Here is an 18,285-nt window from a genome sequence, read left to right on the forward strand (position 1 = left end):
ATGGAATACTACTATGCCATAAGAACCAATGAGCAGGTTATTTTTGAAAAATGAGCAAACATGGAAAGACATATATGGCAGTCAAATCAGCAGAACCAACAGAACATTATATACAGCAACAGAAATATTGTTTGGAGAATGACTTGTGTATATCTATATCCAGAGAAAGAACTCCTGTAAAAGAAACATAGAAAGACATAGTTTTTATATACATTTGTCTTTTTGCTAAATGATGCTTTCTCCAGTATGGAGAGGGAAGAGAAGGATGGGAGATAGCTGGGGATTTTAATGTAACAAATAATTTTTTTAGGAAGGTAATAGCCTTCCCAGACCTCAAATTATGTTATGAAGGAGTAACCATAGCAATTATTTGGAAATGGTATCTCAAAACCCAGAAAAGTTGATGAGTGGGAAGGATTTATATAAGGAAGTTTCAGAAGTAATTGAACTCAGTAAACTAGTGTTTGACAAACCTAAAAACCTAAAGTTGTTCTTGGACAACAATTCTCATTGGAGGTGAAGGAGAATGAGAAAACTGAAAAGGTATTTGGAAGAAATTTGATTTAAGAACAATATTTTATACAGTTGCTATAAAACTCAAAATGAATATGAGCACTGGACATTAAAGATCATACCATAAAAAAATTAGAAGAGAAATAAGATCAAGTATCTTTCATAGTTAATGGCTATGAAGAGAATTCATAATCAAACAAAAGATCAAGGAAATCACAAATGATGAAGAGAAGTTTAATTAATTTAAAAAGGAAAAACTTCATATTAACAAAGTAGGTGCAAGAGGAACTAAAATATTTCTGAAGAATTACTGTTGGGACAACTAGGTAGCACGGGGATAAAGTATCACTAGATCTGGAGTCTGGAGGAACTGAATTCAAACCTGCCTTCAGACATTTTCTGGCTGTGTGACCCTAGGCAAGTCCCTTAACTTTGATTATCTAGCCCATGTCACTCTTCAATCTTAGAATTAATATAAGGTAAAGGTTAAAAAAAAGAATTATTATCTATTAACTACATGAAAATTTACTCCAAATTATAAATAATAAGGGAAAAATCAAAATTCAGATTTCTAGAGATCCTGGGTTCAAATTTTGATTCATATACTTCTTGGCTGTGTGACCCCAGGTAAGTCACTCAGCCTGCATTGCCTAGGCCTTACTGCTCTTCTGTCTAAGAACCATATTGGTTCTAAGACAGAAGATAATAAAAAAAAAACCAAAAAGAGATTACCCCCCCCCATCCCAAGCTCTCTGCTAATTGGAAAAAAAGATGACCAGAAAAATTGGAAAAAGTAAATATGGAGGGGCTTTGGAAAGATAGAAATACTTATGTATGCTGTTTCTATTTGGAATTATGCCAAAAAAAGAGACTAAAATGCCCTGACTCTTTGCCTCAGAGATCCCAGTGTTACACATATACCCCAAGGATGTTAAAGAGAGAAGGAAAAGTTCTGCATATTCTAAAACATTTATAGAAGCCCTTTTTTTAGTTAGAAAAGAACTAGAAACAAAATATATGCCCATTGATTGAAGAAAGGACAAAAAAAACCCAGAAGATAGTATAGTTCATGAATGTGATGGACCATTATTTTCTTATAATAAATGTTGACCACAGTGAATACTGAGGAGCATAAAAAAAATGAAATGATTTAAGTGAGGTTGTAAACCAGAATATCAATATACACAATGATTATAGCTACATAAATACAAAGAACAACAGCAACTATGTATACTGTAATTGTTATGATCATACTTGGTCCCAAAGAAAGTTGGGAAATGCACCTCCCTTTCTTCTTTGCAAATGGGGAAGGCAGAACTAGGGATACGAAGTATTTCATATTCTTTTAGATAAGATTGAAATGGTTGATTTTATTGAACTGCTTTTTTTTTGGTTACATGGGATGGCTTAATGGGTAAAGAGTGGAGAAAAGGTACTCAGAAATGAATATAAGAACAAAAAATAGTACTACATTAAAAAGATAATAGGAGACAAGGCCATTTGTTGAGGACAGGCAAGATCAAATTATAGATTTGAAGACAAAATTTGGGAAGCACATTATGAGAAATATGCTTAAGTATCATGAAGAAAAAAGAGAAATAGCATAAATGGAACATGTTTGTATAATTCTGAAATATTTTCTAGTTAACTTTCTATTTGGTGTAAAGCATAAACAATAATACTGATGGGGATAATCGACATGTGGCATGGCTGAAAATTTGAGGTGAGAGAATTCATAATATTAGCAAAGTGACAAATTTGAGGAGTCTAATTTTCACTTAAGTATATCCTTCAGTAAACTTCTTGAGTTCAAAAACTTGGTTTCTGCCTTTTTAAACCAGAGCTTTGCACAATACTTTGTACTGTGCTTTAGAATATTTGTTGAATTTTATATTTGAAGAAGGATTATAGTGAATTAGAAGGGATCAGAGACCTAGAAGTGTTGATAAAATTCTAGTTGGAACTGGGGAATATCAGAGGTAGATATATAGAGTAGGGAAAAGGTCTGTTGTTGAATGGCTGATACATAGTTGAGATGGAAGGTAATTGGAGACAAAGGGAAAAGAATCTGAGACAAAGGCCTGATACACAGTATCAACATGAATTTTGATGTGGCTAAGGATAATGGCAGGTAGGTGAAGATGATAAGAACGAATCAAATTCTGAAAACCAGAAGGATGATGAAAATAAGTACGTAAAGTGGCAAGAATTTGGGAAGTATAAAATAAATGGATAATATGAAATTGAAAGGAAACGGATAATGCAACCAAGTAGAACTATCTTGCAGTGGAATGGGCTTCCACAGGAAGTGACAGATTCCCTTGCCTTGTTTTTTGTTGTTCAGTCATTTTCAGTTGTGTCTGACTCTTCTTTGGCCCTATTTTGGGTTTTCTTGGCAAAGATACTAGAGTGGTTCACCATATTCTTATCCAGCTCAGATTTACATATATATATATATATATATATATATTGGATGAGGAAGGCAAAATGGGTTAAGCAACCTGCCCAGAGTCACATTGCTAGTAAGTGTCCAAGGCCCAGTTTGAACTCAGGAAGACTCATCTTCCTTACTACTCAGATCTGGTGATCCATCCAGTACACCACCCTGCTGCTAACCACTTGTCAGGTATGTGTTACTAATGGAGAGTGTTTTCCACAGTTAAGGCATGGTGTCCATAGCAAGGGAGATGACAGTGTTACTGTTTTCTGCCTTCATTATGGTATATTTGCTAAATTGTATTTATTTTTAATGAAATTATTTTATTTTTTAAATATTTGTTAAAAATTAAAAATAGTTTCCATTGTTACATGATTCATGTTCTCTCCCTTTCTTCTTCCCTCCCCCCTCCCAGAGCTGACAAGAAATTCCACTGGATTATACATGTATTATCACTTGATACTTATTTCCATATTATTCATTTTTGTAATAGAGTAATCTTTTAAAGCCAAAACCCCAACTAAGTTGTATTTAATTCTGAGAACCACATTCTGTTGACAAACTGGAAGTCTTGGTGGTTGAGAGGTCTGGAAACTTTTCTATAAAAGGATTAGTTAAAGAAATTGGAGATACTTAGCCCAGTTGTCATTTGGAAGTGAGACTAGATTTATTTATTTTTTTTGCCCATTTGGGCAATTAGGAAACAGTGAGAGAAAAATTAGAATTAGAATTAGGAAACAGTGAGAGAAGAATTTACAGAGAAAGATTTGGACCCAATGTGAAGAAATTTTTCTAATGTATTGCTCTATCCAAAAATTGAATTTGTGGCCTCATAAGTGTAGTGAAATCTTTGTGGAATTTCACATTCACTTCTAGTAGAGGCTCAGTGACTCTTTGTGAGGATGTTGTAGAGAGAATTACTGTTCAGACATAGGTCTTTTTTTAAACCTAAGAATCTCCAAACCTGTGAAAAATGACATTGTTTAAAAAAGTGTCTAATTTGAAAATGTCTGTTGTTTCTAAGGCCCATCATCTCATTTCTCTGTCATGGAATAAACTGAAATTAGTTTCATGTGTTCTAGGTCTACTACCAGAGTGCCGTTTCTTTCACTAGGCCTTCGTTGATCTCCTTAGTAGAAGGTGATCTCATTATCCTCCAGTCTCCAAAGTTCAACTATATTTTAATTTATATTATGGTTATTTCTGACTCTATCTTAGCTGCTTGATTATATTGTATCTCCTTTGATAGTGCCCAGTAGAATTTCTTGTACATAGTAAGTGCTAAATGTATATTTGTTCAGCTAGAAGTGTTCCTTTGATTTGTTCTTTAAACTTAAAAGAAATTTGTGAGGCATCATTTCTTTGAGGTCTTATTTTTATATTGCCTGATCATTTTCTCAGGTGGACTAAATTTAGTTATTAGAACAATCCCACCACACACACTACCCTCAAGTTTATTTTATCCAGAGGTTCATTCTGAGGAAATGAGTCTGTGATGGCTATTTTGATGCTCTCCTCCTTGAATTTGTTCTCAAAGTATGAATGTGAATAAGAAAGATATGAATAAGTAAGAGAATCCTCTCCCTCCCCTCCCCCACCCTCACCCCACACCCTCACCCCACCATGGAGCTTAGCAGCCTCAGAGTCTGGTTAGATCATCTTCCAATAGCTGTAGAATGATATGGATTCAGTTACTTAAAATGTAGCATGATAGCATGAGTTAGTGCCCTGCCATATATAAATGTCTGAACAATGGTGGGCACAACCAAGGAATGTCTTGTTTTCTTTTGCACAGGCTGACAGGGAAGTGATAAAGAACACGACATCTCTACTTGCAGTAAGATGGACCCTGTTCCAAGCGTGGTAGAAGAGGGCAGAAGTGGCATGACACTCTCATCTGAGAGGAAATTGTTAATACTTTTTCTCTTGAAAAAGGACTTTAGCTGTTGGAAAGTTGCTTCACGAAAAGATATGAGCAACAAAAAGCCCAAGGCAGGGTATTTTGTTATTTATTTTGTCACATAAAAGTTGATATTTTTGAAAGGTCAGAATATTTGATATCTTAAAATGTTTCAAGTATTGATCTTGTTCTTTATAAATGCTATTCCTCTGATTTAAATATTTCTTTAATGAAGCACTTTCTTTATTAAAAAATTACCATTATGAAAATATTTTTGTAATGTTTCAAAGTTTGGTACTATTTTCATCTAATAAAATTAGAAGCAGTGAATAAATTGGACTCTTTTAGTTTGTTTCTTTTCATTGGGCTGAGACAAGGAGAATTATTTTAGGATATAGATCTTAAAGGATGGCTTATCTTTTCACCAATTATGAAGTTGAATACTGTCATGGAGCATCATCTGTGGCTTAGGCCATTCTTAAAATTAAGCCATCTCTTGGTTTGGTATCAAACCCATTAAATTGGTTTTAAATATTTTTGGTAACATGTTGAAGGGGAAGTTTAAAAAATAAAACACTGCTATGAAATTGTTTTCACTATATTTCTTGTAAAAGTATGCAATTTTAAATAAATTTTAGACAAATTAAATCAAATATTTAATTACCCAATAAATAAGAGAAACCACTGTTTATATACAATTTTATAAGTAAAGAATTTGTTCTCTAAGCCATCAAAGTATGATCAAAGAGGAAATTAAAAACTTCTTTAGACATAAATTCAGTCATACATTACAACAAATAGCCTAAAACCTCAATAGCAGTCCTTTAAAATGCATTTTATCATCCTAGTGGAACATTTTAAGAAAGATTGCAATGGTATTACTACCCTCTTAATCATAGAAAACCATTCTTGGAATTATTTTTATATATGCATATGCATATAATATATGTGTAAGGTGCTTATCTTATTAAAATAATTTTGGCATATTTTAAAAATAAATTTCTATAAATCAACCGAAGATTGAGAACTATGGCTTATTAGAAGTTCTAGAAATAGAGCTATTAGACTCAGAGCTTTCCTTCTAATACTGCATTCTCTCTCTGTCTCTGTATCTCTGTCTCTCTCTCTCACACACATCCATCCCCCAGAACTTAATATGCTATGGGGGAAAAGTCACACAGGTGTTAAAACTATAAAAATATCGATTTCTTCTTATTGTAGAGGACATAAATTAGATAATTGGGGTAATGTGGTATTTAGTTTGGGACTCTGAATAGAATAGAAACCTGGAGAAATTTTAGGGGAAGCAATATAACAACTAAAATGATTAAAAATATGTAAATTCTATGAGAATTGGGTTTGTCTAAGGGTTATTATAAAGGAAAAGGTAATGATGTTTGCTCAAAAATCCCCTGAGGATAGAGTTGGTATTCTAATCATTAGGAGGAACTCTGACATTAATGGTTAAAATAGAAAAGGCAGTAATATTTGTGTGATGGCTAAATACAGTTTAGGTTGGAAAACTGTATAACTTTTTAAAGACCTTTCAACATTGTGGTTATAGGATTCTTTGACCTGCTATAACCATTAACATTGTTTTGGGGCAAGGTAGGTTAATTAAAACACTTTCACTGAAGGTTAAAGTAATGAATTTCTTCTTGGCTACGTTCTATATGAACATCCCCTCTTCAGTCAACTATTTTAAAACTAAATAAGGGAAGCAGTAATGTTTATGTGAGGGGGGAGGAGGTAACTTGATAAATTGCCTTTGATGATTACAGGAACAAGGTGAATTTGAAGTTTACTAGGGCATGATTTCCTTTTGGGAAAGTCTTTGAGCTCTGGGTAAGAATAATTAACTATTGTTACACCTTTTTAAATGTCTCTTAGCAAAATAGTTATTGATGTCTTTTCAGGAGCTGTGGCCAAAACTTTAGAGTAACTTTTTTTTAACCCTTATGCTCCCTATTAGAATCAATACTGTGTATTGATTCTAAGGAAGAAGAGTGGTAAGGGTTAGGCAATGAGGATTAAGTGACTTGCCCAGGTCACACAGCTAGGAAATGTCTGAGTCCAGATTTGAACCTAGCACCTCCCATCTCTAGGTCTCTAGGTCTGGCTCTCAATCCACTGAACTGCATCCCCTTTAAAGTAAATTTTGCTGTCCTGGATAACCAAAATCTTGTGAAGGAAATATTCAGGGATGAGAAAAATAAGTAATGAAAGATGGGTGGAAATGGCTAGAAATATTTTTCTAAAATTGTTTTTGAAAAACTTCTGGGCCTGGTATTCCATCAATTAGTTATTGAAAAAGCATTTATTAAGTATCTGCGATCTACCAGGCCCTAGTTTCCTGCAAAACTAAGCTTAAACACCACCTGTTCATAGGCCTTTCTACCAACCCAGTCACTTATATTTCATTTTTGTATCCATATACCCCTGAAAAGGTACAGGGCAATACAGACAAATGAATCAACCTCTAATTTCATGGAGTTTACATTGTATCGGGGGAGAAACTTGTGCACACATAAATGCATACAAAATAAATACAAAATTTTGGAGGAATTAGTTGAGAGTGAGATACTAATGACTGGGCTAATCCAGAAAGTCCTGATGGAGCTTAGTTTTGAAGGAAAAGGGATTCTAAGAAACAAGTGAGGAAAGGGAGTACATTCCAGTTCTCAGAGATGGTTTGTGTGAAGGTACAGAGTGGGAAGAGATTCAGTTTGTCTGAGGGAGACTGGCATGAAAATAGTAATTGATTCTAAGAATTCAAACCATATTTATACTCTTTTTTTCTGATATCATTAAAGAATGAGGAGAAGAATAGGAATAAAGGAACACTCAAATTTGTTTCCATTTCATTAAATTACTCTCAAACTTTAGTGGTTCCCCAACTTTTTCCCTACTTATAATTTCTTTCCCTACCCACACATCCATAGCCAAAAAAGTGAAAGAACTAGCACTGGGATTTTGGAGGAAGATTGATTCTGTATTAAAGGTTTGTATGTGTGTTAAAGAAAATTCTGGGTTCACAAAGATACTGTCACTGGAAGTGCTTTGAGTATAGTTCTGATACAAATAATATCTGTTGTTTGAGGACTAACCTGTCTAATTCTTTGACCATTACAACCTAAGGAAAAATCAGTTTACAAAATGTCCCTCAGTCTTCATTGACTCCCCTTCTGCTTTTACAATGAACTATAATATAATTTATGATAATATAAAGAATGATGATGAAAAAGAAGACAAGAGGTGATTAAAAATCATCACCAATCTATAATTGGCAGTTTTAGATTGTCTATAAATGTTAACTTAAATGTTGGTCCTGTAAATGAATCTTTGTCCCATGAAAACTTAAGGTGCTTTTGGTGAAACTATATAATACCTTCTTATTGACATTCAATCATTCAAATACTTATGTGTTTACTTTGTGAGAAACTAGACTAAGGACTAGGCTGAGAAAAACAAAAATAAACAATTCCTGCCCTCAAGGAGCTTACAGAAGATAGTTATTCATTCTGCAATCCTCATAAAGGGCTCCAACTTTTTAAAAAACTCTTATTTCCATCTTAGAATCAATACTGGGCATTGGTTTCAAGGCAGAAGAGTGATAAGGGCTGGGCAGTGGGGCTTAAGTGACTTGCCCAGGGTCACACAGCTAGGAAGTATCTGAGGCCAGACTTGAAACCAGGATCTCCCATCTCTAGGCCTGGCTCTCAATCCACTGAGTCACCCAGCTGCCCACAGGATGCCAACTTTTAAGGAAAATTTTTTTTTAGTCTTTTTGAGCTCCTTGTTGCACTATTATTTTTAAACTCTTGCCTTCCTCCTTAGAATCAATACTATGTATTGGTTCCAAGGCAGAAGAGAGATAAGGACTAGGCAATGGTGGTTAAGGGACTTGCCCTAGGTCACACAGCTAGGAAGTTTCTGAGGCTAGATTTGCTGACAATCAAAATACTGAAAGGAAATGTTATAGCTAAGTGGTAGGACAGCTCATAGGTCCACTTCAGAGACAAAGTGGGAGAGTACAATAAATAATAATTTGATTTAACCAATACTTATTAAATGCCTACTGAACATAAAGTACTGTGCTTCAAAACCAAAACCAAAATATTCCTCCTTCAAGTAGCATATTCAGTTGGAGGAATACAACATATACACGTACACAGTACATACAGAATTATGCAAATAATTCCAAGAGGAAGAGAGCACCAATATTTAGAAGGATGACAAAGCTTTCTGTAGGAAATGGCACCTGGACCATAATTTGAAGAAAGTGAGGCTTTTTTGTTGTTTAGTCTTCTCAACTGTGTCTGATTCTTTGTGACCCATTTGGTGTTTTCTTGCCAAAGATACTGGAGTAGTTTTCCATTTCCTTCACTAGCTTATTTGACAGATGAGGAAATGGAGGCAAGCATTGTTAAGTGACTTGTCCCGGGTCACACAGTGAGTTAGTGCCAGATTTGAATTTGGACAATGAGCCTTCCTGATGCCAGGTCAGGTACTCTATTCACTGCATCTCCTAGTTGCCATTTCAAAGAGATAGAAGTGAAGAAAGAACACATTCTGGGCCAGGAGTAAAGGGGTAGGGGGATGTCAGAAGGAAACCAGCGTAAAGAAATTGAGGCAACAGATAGAATGCCATGCAGGGAAATTAAATTAGCAGTCCAATTTGATTAAAATGGAATATGAGTCATAGAACATATGAGAAGAAGGCTTAGTAGGATCAATTGTGGAGGGCTTCAAAAACAATACTAAGGAATTTGCATTTTATCTTAGAGGTAAAAGGAAGGATTTTTCCATAGAGAAATGACATTTCTCAGGTCTGAATCTTGGTAATATCAATTTGGCAACTGTGTGGATGAAGGAGTATTAATGGGAGAGATGAGAGGCTGGGTAACTATCATAAGAATCCAAGCAAGAGAGGAGGAAATAGAGTAGAATCTGTGTGAGTGTAAAAGGAGGCATAGGAAAGGTCATGTGGAGATGGGAGAGGAGCGACAAGCCTGGACAATGATTGGATAAAGAAGGGTAAAGGAGAGGGAAATGCAATGGATGACTCAAAGATTATACATCTTGGTGACTGAAAGAAGGATGTTACCCTTGGTAGAAATTGGGGAGTTTGGAGGAGGAAAGCATTTATGGAAAAATATTATAAGTTCCATTTTAGACATACTGAATATGAGACGTCCATGAGATTTCTAGGTGATATTTTTTTTTGCCATCTCCCTTACTACCTAACCTGTATGTTTGAATCACTGAGTATAATTTCATAGAAGTTTAGATTTGGGGCTAGAAGAGGCCTTAGATGTCATCTAATTTAACCGCTTCATTTTAGAGATGAAGAAATGGAGGCAAACAGGGATGAAGGATTTGCCCTTAATAATAATCACAGATAATAAGTGGCAGATCAGGAGTCATACCTTGGTCCTGACTCCAAATTCAGCATTCTTTCTATTATATCACACTGCCTCAAATTTACTTAAGATTGTTATGGAATTTATTCACTTCTCTCTCTTATTGTGTAGATGAAAAAGGGTTTTGACAAAATAAGAGAGCAGCTTTTAATAATTTAAGTTTTAATGAGAATAGGGTAGTGTTGTGAATTAATATTATCCCATTAAGTCAGAGAAAAGAAAACTTCTAGCAGCTTTTAACAATTAATAATTCAGTTTAATTAAAATAGAGATAGTAAAAGAATATAGTAAAATGAATATAATCAAGGAGAGAAATACAGGAAAGAGGTAGAGAGAAAATTTCCTAATGCCTATAGTTATCCTATAACTACCTATAATTACTATTTAAAACTGCCTATATCTACCTATAACTGCCTATAACTACCACTAATAACTAGCACCCCACAAAGTTCCAACCCAATCAGTGTTTAACCCAACCTCAATTAGGTATATCAATGAAGACCAGCCACCTTCGAACCCAGAAAAGTTTAAAAAACTCTCTCAGTAAGTTCAGGCCTGTCTTTATATTCCACCAACTAAACACCAACCACCAATTCATGCCTAGCAGCCAACTTCCGTGCAATTGCCAGTTCTAACCATTAGCAACTGACAGCCCATAACTGACTGACCAACTGACGCTGGCCCCCTTTTATATCCTTTCTCTACCTCCCTTCCTGACTATGGTTCCTCTTTCCTCTCTCTATGTTTCTGCTTCTTGTCATTGTGGGCTGGTTAATCCCTACACATTTCTAAGGTAAGAGGATCTCCAGGCCCCCCATTAAATTAAAAAAAGGAATAAAGAATTCCAAAATCAAAAACTAACCTTACCAAATTTTTCTCTTCTTCACTGAGGAGAAGAACCTCCTTCCATTTGACTTCTGGTATCACTTATATAGTACACCTATTGAGGTCATGGATGAATTATTTATTAATGGAAGAAGCACTTTATTTTAGGGCACAGAACCATAAACATCTTAAGGAAGTGTGTGTGTATGTGTGTTTATCATTTTCATTTTCATTTTTACATAGAAAATAATTTCCAATCACTTTAAGCCAGTTAAAACAAAAACCAACAAACAAAAACAACTCAGGAATATTTGTATTAGGAAGTTTATGAATAGAAAATGGATTTAGTATTCAACTATGTAATAAATTCCCCTCAAGTGCTTTTAAGGTAAATGACCTACAATGAATGTGTAAAATATTTTGAGTGTACTCTGAGGACATTCTTGATTTGGGTATAATTTTATGCAGTTCTAATATGCTGAGTTATGAGTTTCCATTATGCCAGCTATGCTTTCTTACCTTTATTATTATTATTAGAGAAAATACCTTTACCATTATTAATAAGTAATAAATAGCCTATTGTGGGGCGAGAGGTTGTGTTGGTAGAAAAAGTCACCCTGTATTCTTCAAAACTATGCCAGTTTACTACAAACTCTATCTGGACTTAATATGTAAAAGCTTGGAGTAAGAACCCAGCAATGGACTGAATGTCTTTGATCTGAGAATTGATGGAAGATCATCTTTAGGAACCTAACAATTGGTTTGGTCACAGAATTCAGGATGGTTGAGAGAGCTTGTGATCTGGGTTAGCAGAGGGAATACCTATTTGATGAAAATCATGAAGTCCTGAAGTAAAGTGCAATACTAGACATATAAAACAAGAAACTTTACCAATGGATATACAGAACTTTCCCTTCTGGACAGAAGAAAATGTAGATGTTTATCAAGTTTCTACTATACAAAATGAAAAAGCTTACATTCTATTGGAAGAGGTAGAGTAAACATATTCATAGATAAGTAAAAACAGTGTAATTTGTGGGGAAAATTGTATTAAAAAGAGAAATGTGGAATTCTTCTGGGTAGACCAGTTATGGAACTACACTATCAATGACCCTGGCAAAATTTACTTACTGTAATGTCTTCAATAGCTAGCTCTTAACCGAATTAGTCTTTGTGTCCCACTTTTTTTTCCTAAGATGCATTTCCTTTGCTTCTTCTGAAGGATGGAGACTTTATTCTGTGGAAATGTGCAAAGAATGATTGGTAGACAGAGTACATGGGTTCAAATCCTAGTTCTCTGTTTGTGAGAGAGGTATAGTACAACACTACCAAATTCCTTTCTAGTTTTAAACTGTGTCCCTAAGTGCTTCTGGCTGTTAGGGATAAACCTAATGGGCAGATAATTAAATACTCTGAGGAAAGTGTTAGCATTTAGACTTAGGATCTATTGTTTTACTTCTGAGACCTTTACTCAGAGTACACAGTCCTTATATGCTTCTATGAGAACAAGGGAAGTTGCATTCATCTTCCTTTGCTCCTTTATCACATCATTTGCCCCTACCTACAACCTCATTGCATATATATTCTTTGGGAATTCTCTCTAAGATCTGAGAGTTTTCTTCAAGCTTCAGGGTTACACTTATTTTTTTAGATTTTCTTGCATGGACACAGAATTCTGTTACTACTTAGAACAAAAGGCTGGTTAACAGGATAATAAATACTGTTGTTTATTTGCTAACTGTTGCATCAAAAGATTTTAGAACAATAAAAAACTACTCCTAACAAAGAATATGTGTTCAAATTCTCCCTCTGATATTGATTACTCCTGTAACCTTTGTCAAGTTCCCGTAATCTCTCTGGACCTCAATTTCAATTTCCTGATGTGTAAAATGAAAGAGTTGGATTAGATGGTCTTTAAGGTCTCATCTAGCTCTAGATCTGTGATTCTAGAATCTTAGTATGCTATCACAAAAAGCCTTTATTGGGGTAGCTAGGTACAACAATGGATAGAGTCAGGCCTGGAGTTGGGATGACCTGATTTCAAATCTGACCTTGGATACTTCCTCACCATGTGTCCTTGGGCAAGTCACTTCACTCCAGTTGCCTAGCCCTTTCTACTCTTCTGACTTAGAACTGATAATAAGACAGAAGGTGGGGTTTTAAGAGGGAAAAAAATGTTTGTTCTTCCTTTAGAGTTATATTCATATCCTTAGGAATTTTGCAAGAAAACTCATTAGCATGTAGAAGCATTTAAAAGGGTAAAAAAAAGTATTAAAGGACAGGATTATACCTTTGTTCTTTGTTGATTTCTGTTGGACAGTATTGTTGTACTATAGAATGCTTGGAACACAGTGGAATGTCTGTGTAATAAAACAGATTTGGATATACTTGAGATCAATTCAAATTTTTTGAAATATATCAATCTAAAAAAAAATAAAGAGCTGTTCTCTAAAACCAGTACTTTAAAAATTAAATAAATAAAATTTCAAAACTATAGTGTAAAAGAATGTAACTCTCAAGTTACCTATTAATCCAAATTCTAATTTTTAGACATTATTTCATTCTCTTCAATCTATGTATCATTTACTGCATATGCTTTCCATCTCTTCCTCTTTTCCTTTCCCTCTTCCTTCCTCTTTCTCTCTCTCCCTCTCCCCTCTCCTTCTATCTCTCTTCCCCCTCTCTACATGTCTCCCTTTCCCTCTCTCTCTTTTCCCTTTCCTCCCTTCCTCCATTCTTTATTGCAATAGTCCTATCTAATTGTCATAACCACGAAGTGGAGAGAATATTTCCATATATAAATACATACAGAATAATTATAGGGTAGTTAGAAAGGGCCCTAAGAGTTGCCAAATCAGGAAGTGCATCAGATAGAAGATTGTGCTTGAGTTTTGTTTTGAGGGAACTGAAGGATTCTTTTTTTTTTTAAACCCATACCTTCCATCTTGGGATCAATACTGTGTCTTCTCTCTGCATCTGCATCTCCCTGCAGACCCACCTCATATGCTCTTTTACTTATAACAGTAGGTACTAGACCTTTGATTTCATTGTTAAAGGGAGCTCCTGATGAAGATCTTTCACCATTTTTTTACCATTGCCAATTGGTACCTCTATAATACAGAGAATCTTAGAGAGTTACATAATATATAATAATAATATGAAGTCTTGAGAAGGAAGGAAATTATTTTAAGTACCTATTCTATGCAGGTACTGTGCGAAGTGTTTTATAAATATCTCATTTGATCCTCATAACAAACTTGGGAGGTAGGTGGCATAGTTATTCTCATTTTATAGTTTAGGAAACTGAGGCTGACAGAGGTTAAAGGCTTGCCGAGGATTGCACAGCTAGAGTCAGTATCTGAGGCTGAATTTGAATTCAGATCTTCCTGACTTCAGGCCCAGAGCTCAATCTCCTGTGTCATCTAACTCTTTCAGGGAAGTGTTTGTTTGTTTGTTTCTCTCCTGGGACCATTTTTTTTTTTGCACAGAAGTTGGAATTTAATTAAATCCTGTCGTGTATTATTGCTCAAATTCAGGGTTTCTTAAAGTGTGTATGTGGTAAACACCTTTGGTAGTATGGCAAAGCCTATGGATTCCTTTACAGAATATTTTTCAGTATTTGAAAAAATGTTAAATTTTAGTTAGAAGTCAATGAAATTAAAGATGATTATTTTTCCTTTCTACATTCATAGACAACCTGAAATCTATCCAAGATTAAAAATCCTCGTTCTAGTTATTCATTCCACTCTTTGAGGAGTGTCTCTAGACACACAACTATGTTAGGTGTATCTTTGAGGATAGTAAGTACTTTTGTTATTTTTTGCCTTCCACAGGAGAATATTCAGTATTAGGCATATAGTTGTTAATTAACAAATACTTTTTACTATAATTATTTTTTTAAAAAGATGGTAGTAATGTCAGGACTAATTAATATACAGTCATAGAAGATTAGACCCGAAAAGAACTCTAAAAATTTTGAATTTAACTTTTAAACCACTGATGAGGAAACTAAAGCCTAGGCAATTTATGACTTAACCAGCATCAATAATGTTTTAGTCTTTAATCCCCATTGCCTAGCCCTTACTGCTCTTCTGCTTTGAGTCCAATGCACAGTACTGGTTCTAAGACAGAAGATAAGGGTTAAAAAAATAACAAGACAATACAACTATTATTTATTGAGCAAGCATCTACCATGTTTGGAAGATAAAGATGAATAAAAACAGGATCCCTTTCCTACTTGAGTTTAAGATCTTTCTATATAGCATTTGACCTTATTGACATCCACCTTTTAAAATACTCCTCTCTTGGCCTCAAGGAGACACAAAGGAGACAACTTTGTCCCAGTTGAATTCAATTTAATAAACACTTATTAAACTTGTGTGTAAGGCACTGTATAATTCTCTTCCTACCTATTTGCTGATCCTTCTTAGTCTCCTTTTCTGATTCAACTCCCTCTCCCTGAGGGTCTCCAAAGCCTTTGTCTTGGACCCTCTTCTTTGTCTCTGTATCTTTCCTTGGTGATGTCTTCTACTTCCATTATTAGTAGACTAAGAGATGGAAGGTGGGTACAGCTGGGTAGCTCAGTGGATTGAGAGCCAGGCCTAGAGATGGGAGGTCCTGGGTTCAAATCTGACCTCAGCCACTTCCTAGCTGTGTGACCCTAGGCAAGTCACTTGACCCCCATTGCCTAGCCCTTACCATCTTCTGCCTTGGAGCCAATACACAGTATTGATTACAAGACAGAAGGTAAGAGTTTTTAAAAAAAAGATGGAAGAACCTTAAAGATTCTCTAGTTCATTCCCCTCATTTTATAAATGAGAACCTAAGGTCAAGCAAGTTGTGCAGTCCTGTAGATGGTAATTGACAGAGCCAGAATTTGAGCTCCTTCCTCTTACTCCAAAACCACTGCTTTTCCCATTATACCTTGTAGTTACTATAATCCCCATCATCTAATATTTATATAATACTTTAAGGTTTTCAAAGTATTTATGTGATTTCATTTGATTCTTACATCCCAAGGAAGTAGGTGCTGTTATGCTCATTTTACAGATGAGGAAACTGAACTTGGGAGAAATTAAGTGGCATGCTTAAGTTCATCCAGCTAGTAAGTATTGAGGGAAGATTTGAACTTGGGTCTCCCTGACTCCAATCAGAACAGTACCACTTACTTGTCTCTTCAGGCAGATCTCTCCCAGACCTGCATATCCAGTCCCCGTCTCTCACTGCTGTACAGTCTCATGGGGCAGGAAGTTGTAACTTCAGCTTCTATTACTTTTTTAAAAAGAGCTCATGCTTTCTATAATCTGTATAATCAGCCTATAATAAACTCTTTTCTCCCCCCTCCCTCTATAGACACATATCAAGGCTAAGGGACAGAGATACAGGGTTGGTTCACTGCTGACTCCATCACACATTCAACCAGGGGCCTTTTGTCCCTCTGGGATGGCTTTTCTTCTCTGATTTCATCTATATGTAGATGTATAAGGACAGGAATGGGGTATAGAGACACACAGTGCAATTGGTCCTTTTCCCAGAGGTCTGGTGATGACTAATGGAGAAGGAACATTATTGCCCTATAGTATAATTACTAGAGGGCAGAGACCGTAGCTTTTCTAAATTTCCTGTGATCCCTAGAGTGTAACTCAATTCTCTATGCAAAGTGGGTATTTAATAAATGTTTGTTGAGTTGAATTAAACAGACCTAATAAAATGAATTGCCACTGGAATAGCTATAGTAAGAAGACATTTATAGAACATTTGGGCATCTGCAATTTTAAAATTAGAAATGATTTATTATTTAATTTCCATAGACACACAGCTATGTTAGGTGATGGGCTTTTCCCTCCATGATAGAGGTACATAATATAAATTGAGATATTGACCATTTGTTTTCTTTAATAAGTATTATTTTTGGAAACATTTACTTCTCTTCATGCATAAAATAATGCACATACATAATTTCAGGATAGTGTGAATGAATTTAACTTATTGATAAGTTTGCTTATTTCCTTAGTGACTATTCAGATTGTACCTCCAATGGGCAGACTTGTTTTGGACTATATTCCTGCTTAAGAATCTAAGTAAATTGCTTTCTTACCCATTTGATTCAACATATTTTTAATTTTAATTTTTTAAATTAAATAAAAAAAACATTTCCCCAAGTTTATATGATTCATTTTCTTTCCCTATTCTCTTTCCTTCCCCCTTCCTGGAGACAACAAGCAGTTCCACTGGTCAACATAGAGTTTTTAATGTCTATAATATGTAGAAAGCACTGTGGGTTGTACAAAAATAGATAAAAATAGATAAAACACAAGAAGATAAGATGTTTTCTGCTCTTGAGGAGTTCACACATTTGATAATTATAATTTCTTAGTTCCAGAACTACCTAAATTCACATGACTTTTCATCTCTAAAATTAGGATTGATTTTATGTGAATTGTGAATTTTTCTCCTGACATTAAGAGAATGCCAGTGGAGCACATACACAATGTACAACAGTTGTCCCTTCCTCTTGAAAGATCTGGGGTCTTTCTTTTTCAATCATGCATTTCTTTGATAACACCCTCTAATAATGGGAAGAAATAAATAAAAATCATTGCACTAAATTAGAAGGCTTGGATGAGTCGTGATCTGCATTCACATTGATAAAATTAGCTCTATTTAAGTATTTTTATGAGTTTTAAACTTGTAAATGTAAAATGTTCCACTGATTTGGGCTGGTGATTTTGAAGAAAAGGAATAATCAAGCAATTTACCATTTATAATTGAAGGCTGATAAACTGGGAAGCCCTAAAATGGATCTCTTCTACCCAAATTTTCTAATGCTCTGTGATTGTTATATATGGAAAAATCTAGCTTTAAAAATTGATTATCTTAAAATTTAAATGTTCTTGTCTTGTATATAATCAAATGAATTCAACTATTATGTTACTGTATAACAAGTAAGTGTAGAGCAGAAGTATCAAAGTCATGGCCAGCAAAACTCCTAAGTGTGTGGCCTGAACCAGATTAAAATATAATTGGGAAATATTTAACAAAATAAAAACACAACATAGATAATAGTTGTGGGTTTATAAGTCACTGAGGCCCATAAGGAGCCCTTTCCATTTGAATTTGACACCACTTTTCTAGAGGATTGGTATTGAACTTGGAAGTTTAGGAAGGCACGGTTTAAATCCCATCTC

General features: G+C 34.9%; 1 protein-coding gene across 10 annotated transcripts in view; it reads left to right on the forward strand.

The window, feature by feature from the left end:
- Positions 1-18,285, forward strand: part of AKAP7 (A-kinase anchoring protein 7) — a 218,735-nt gene that overhangs the window by 123,600 nt on the left and 76,850 nt on the right. For 2 of the 10 annotated variants that reach the window (XM_016428903.2, XM_056818791.1), the window contains one exon: positions 4,746-5,184. The exons of the other annotated variants lie outside the window; for them this stretch is intronic. In XM_016428903.2, coding sequence (XP_016284389.2) covers positions 4,746-4,750 — 5 coding nt within the window. In that variant the 3' untranslated portion in view covers positions 4,751-5,184. Of the gene's footprint in view, positions 1-4,745; positions 5,185-18,285 lie in introns of those variants that run through there. 10 annotated transcript variants of the gene reach the window in all.

Source organism: Monodelphis domestica, chromosome 2 (assembly GCF_027887165.1).
Source record: "Monodelphis domestica isolate mMonDom1 chromosome 2, mMonDom1.pri, whole genome shotgun sequence".
Classification (NCBI taxonomy): domain Eukaryota; kingdom Metazoa; phylum Chordata; class Mammalia; order Didelphimorphia; family Didelphidae; genus Monodelphis; species Monodelphis domestica.